Genomic DNA, 4,590 nt, shown 5'->3' with positions numbered 1-4,590 from the left:
CGACTGGGTCAGAGCATCTCCAAAACTGCAGCTCTTGTGGGCTGTTCCCGGTCTGCAGTGGTCAGTATCTATCAAAAGTGCTCCACGGAAGGACCAGTGGAGAACCGGCCACAGGGTCATGGGCGGCCAAGGCTCATTGATGCACGAGAGGAGCGAAGGCTGGCCCGTGTGGTCCGATCAAACAGACGAGCTACTGGAGCTCAAACTGCTCCAGAAGTTAATGCTGGTTCTGATAGAAAGCTGTCAGAATACACAGAGCAGCTCAGTTTGAGGCGTATGGACCAGTCAGGGTGACCTCTGACCCCTGACCCTGCCGAAAGCACCAACAGTGGCACGTGAGCATCAGAACTGGACCACGGAGCAATGGAAGAAGGTGGCCTGGTCTGAGGAATCACGTGTTCTTTCACCACAAAGCATTAACTTCTAATAGCCTAATTCATCAGACCATCATTTATAGTGAATTATTCTGCTTATACTATTGTTACCACACCTGGAGACATTATTCAGATATTGTATTAGGACAACCATAACCTGACTAGTTCAGAAAGCAGTTTGAATCTTGCCCTCTGCCCAGATAACCCAGCCAATATCCAGTTTTAGAATAATATTGCCCCTTTTGCCTATGTCCAAAGAATTGATTTACACACGTTTGATAGCCCCATTAATTAAAAGCCAATGTGTTTATTACACAGTTATGTTATACAATAATTATACACCACTAGAAAATACACATTAAACTCATATCAATAGATTAGTCTATGAGGAAATTTATTTTTTTCTACACCATTATTTCTAAACTGTAAAATACAGTGTATCACAGATCACATCTGTAATGTATCTGCTTGTTTTACACTCTTTGACCACCAGGTGGTATTGTAAGGAAATGAAGCCTTGAGAAATGAACCCTTTTGTGAACCACTTGGATGAAAAGCTTCAATGCTTCATGAGGCTTCATTTCGCCACCATTTGTCAGGTTTTTGTCTTTAAAACACAGAATTCCAACAAAGCATATAAAACTGGTCTAAGACACTGAGAGGCCTTGGTGTAGTAGACATAAGCAGACTGAATGTTCAGGCAACGAATAGCTGCTGAAGAAGGTTTAAATGTATAGTTCACTTAAAAATGAAAATTCTGTCATCCTTTACTCATCCATGTTGCAAACCTCTATGAGTTTCTTTCCTCTGCTGAACACAGAATATTTTTCCCTACTATGGTAGGGAATGGTTGCTCTCTCTGCTTGGTTACAAACATTCTTCCAAATATCTTCTTTTGTGTTCAGCAGAAAAAAGAAACTCATAGAGGTTTGGATCATCATGAGGGTGTGTTCAATTTTGGGTGAACTATCCCTTTAAATACTGCAGTCATTTGAGCCAAGCAGGTGAGTTTCAGCAATCAGCCACAGAGAGGAGAGCCTGGACACGCCCCAGGATACACCAACACACACACACACAAACCATATCCATGACAATCTGTGTCTGTTGTGTGTGTGTTTGAGTGGGAGAGAGAGAGCGGGAGACAGAGTATGTGCTCTCCGTCCATAATAAAATGTAATTTTGTAGCAAAAAAACATGGAAATAATTGATCATTTTTATCCTTCTTTTTTTTTTTTTTTTGCTTGGTCAGTGTCGTTGTGGGTTTTGGTTATTTTGTTGTTGTCGGCTATAAGGACCTTTGAAATAACGTATAATTTGGCATTATATCCCAGACAGCAACATAGTGTCTGCCCAGTTCCGGCCTATATCTGGTCCGCGTGGAATCCAAATGGATCTGGTCCACACTATGAATATAAATAGCAGACATGAACATCATTTTGAAAATAAAGGCTGGCATCTATAGCCACATTTCCACCGGAATTACCTAGAAAATTTTGTCCCAGGAACTTTTCCTCCGCAGACCTATTGCTGTCTCTGTTTCCTTCATAGTCTAAAGCAGGGCTCGACATTAAGTCTTGTCATGTGCTTGTCTTTTGGACAGGTAAGTCGGTCATTCATCTGTTAGATTTAAAAAAGTTGCTTGTCCGAAAATTGCTTGTTTATTTTCATTTTTGTATTCTAAATATCATTTATTCTTACTGCACGCACCGTGGTTTCCATGGCCGAGCAGCTCATCTAAGTGCAATGCAAAGCGTGGGATGCAGTGGAGTAAAGCAGCCGCCACTGGACTCCAGAGCAGTGAGACGTGTTCTCTGAGCGACCAATCACACTTCAGTCTGACAATCCCATGGACGAGTCTGGGTTTGGCGGTTGCAAAGAGGACAGGACTTGCCTGACTGCATTGTGCCAAGTGTAAAGTTTGGTGGAGGGGGGAGTATGGTGTGGGTTTGTTTTTCAGGGGTTGGGCTTGGCCCCTTAGTTCCAGTGAAAGGAATCTTAATGCTTCAGTTAACCAAGACATTTTGGACAATTTCATGCCCCCAACTTTGTGGGAACAGTTTGGGGACGGCCCCTTCCTGTTACAACATGACTGCACTCCAGTGCACAAAGCGTCGGCCCATAAAGACATGGATGAGTGAGTTTGGTGTGGAGGAACAAAAATTCTCATTAACAGACTCCTAAACCTTCCCAGAAGAGTTGAAGCTGTTATAACAGTGAAGGGTGGGCCATCTCCATATTAAACCCTACGGATTAAGAATGGGATGTCATTAAACTTCATGTGCAAGGCATTCCAAAAATGCTGCCCCTATAGTGTATGTGTAAATATGCTGTTCTACAATTAGAATTAAATAGGACTTTTACTTATTATCAAAGAATTGAAACACCATTGAAGAGTCACTTTGAAAATCTTTTAGGTTTCAGAGCATTTATTTGCATATACATGCATTTTACACTTAGGCTTTAAAAACTGTAGCCATTGAAAGCTTCATTAAATCCATCACTTCTTTTCAAATCCATATCGATATATAATTTGTTTAACAAATATCTTACCCTCCTCTTTGCATACTGAATCTATTGTTGTTTTTTTGAAGAGCTGATCAGCTGGCCTGGCCAGTGATTCTGAAACAAGGTACCCAAAATGATGAGCCATTGTTTATGCCAAAATATAAAAAAAAAAGGTCTTAAATCATTCATTTGGCCATAACACATCTTAGCTGTACCCATGCAGGTTTTGTGTTTTCAGTGTTTAATTTGTCACAAGGACTGACAAGCTTTGTTTGGTCACATCATCTGACCATTACACAAATTCAGTTTATTGTTGTTAGCAATATGGACCAGGTGTCTGTAAATCCCTCCAAAACTGGATTTGGTCTCTCAAGTTTCGTGTGGTTGTGGCGATGAGTTTCGAATAGCGACAGCGGTTATAATTGACAGGGAAGACATTGAATAAGCTTCCATCAGGCGGATCAGTCAGAGCGATTCCTAAATGCTTCATGCATAAACCTACAAATACATCCTCTATGTAAACCGGTTTGACAAGTTGTGCTGCTTCCACAATTTTCCCTGTCAGGTCCAGAGAGAACACATATCCCAATCCCAGAGCGTAGGGAGGATATCGAGCTGGGGCGTATACTTTTTTTGGAAGATACCATTTAGAAAGGGGGTTTCTCAATACCCATGCACCCCTGGCCACAAGTCCAGTCATATAGTTTTGCTTTGGTGCCGACAGAAGCATAGTCACTAAGTTTTCCACGTTGAGAAATATATCCGCGTCGACCTTCATTGCGTAGGACGTATTCTGACAATGAGCCGACAGCCATTCTAGCATTACCATTGTCTTAATGGTGAGATTGTAGTAACTGTCCCAGAAATCACTTTGTAAAATATCATGATACTTCTCGCTTTCCTGCAACAAATCCTCTTGAAGCTTTTCGCTGTCTTGTGAAGTGGGCAGACCCAAAAGAAACAAAACGCTCACTATCTTATCCCCTACTAACCTCTCCGAACCCCAAGTTGAACGGATGGCGTCCCGAGCGGCCACATTGCTTGGAGCTACTGGTATCATCAAAACCACGAAAGCATTTTCCTTCTGGCACTTCTCTGGCTCATTCATAATGAAAGTATAATTGTATGGGTAAGCCACATAATATGGTTCTGGAGGCTTCCACGGTTTAGCAGAAATCTCTGTCCAATTGGCGGTCTCTGGAAGATATAGTCCAACTGTTGACATCCAGGTTTGTGAGCTTTCATAGGCGAGGATGTAACACAGGAACAGGATCAGAAAAATGGTGAATATGATAAATGAACGAAGAGATCTGCATCCGCCATTTGATTGCACTTGACTAAAAAGAGACAACGTGTAATGATGCATTCAGGTAAAGGAACATTTGGCAAACAATACACACAAGGTAATCCTGATGAGAGCTGCAACAATAAAAATAATGTTTTACAACAAGGTGGATAAAAACTAAATCTGTAAAGATTTCTTGTTTAACTATTTGAACAGTTAAAGCTGCAGTCTGTAGTTTTTCCTCTTTGTCCCCATCTCTGTTAGAAATCTGCAATTGCAGGTCTGGATACGCTCATTCAGAATAACACATTAGACTGATTGAAAGTATGACCGATATAAGAATGGCATTTGAACAAGTGAGTAGCTAACATTCACTCTTGTTCTGACCAACTGGGGGAAAAAAGCATTACAATAAATCGCGATGAT

The 4,590-nt window shown here is 41.3% G+C and overlaps 1 protein-coding gene across 1 annotated transcript; it reads right to left on the bottom strand.

Annotated features, from left to right (window-relative positions):
* Nucleotides 1-3,195: 3,195 nt before the first annotated feature.
* Nucleotides 3,196-4,245, bottom strand: LOC137082520 (beta-1,3-galactosyltransferase 2-like). Its single transcript, XM_067447756.1, has one exon. The coding sequence runs from the start codon at nucleotides 4,243-4,245 to the stop codon at nucleotides 3,196-3,198; it is 1,050 nt and encodes a 349-aa protein (XP_067303857.1).
* Between the last annotated feature and the right edge of the window lie 345 nt (nucleotides 4,246-4,590).

The sequence above is a fragment of the Pseudorasbora parva genome, chromosome 1 (genome assembly GCF_024679245.1).
Source record: "Pseudorasbora parva isolate DD20220531a chromosome 1, ASM2467924v1, whole genome shotgun sequence".
In the NCBI taxonomy this organism is placed as follows: domain Eukaryota; kingdom Metazoa; phylum Chordata; class Actinopteri; order Cypriniformes; family Gobionidae; genus Pseudorasbora; species Pseudorasbora parva.
Note: the sequence above shows the minus strand (reverse complement) of the source record. Positions and strands in the feature narration are given on the sequence as shown.

Bases quoted from the DNA above. Each gene is read 5' to 3' on its own strand.
- LOC137082520 (XM_067447756.1), bottom strand. From the start codon at position 4,245: ATGCATCATTACACGTTGTCTCTTTTTAGTCAAGTGCAATCAAATGGC.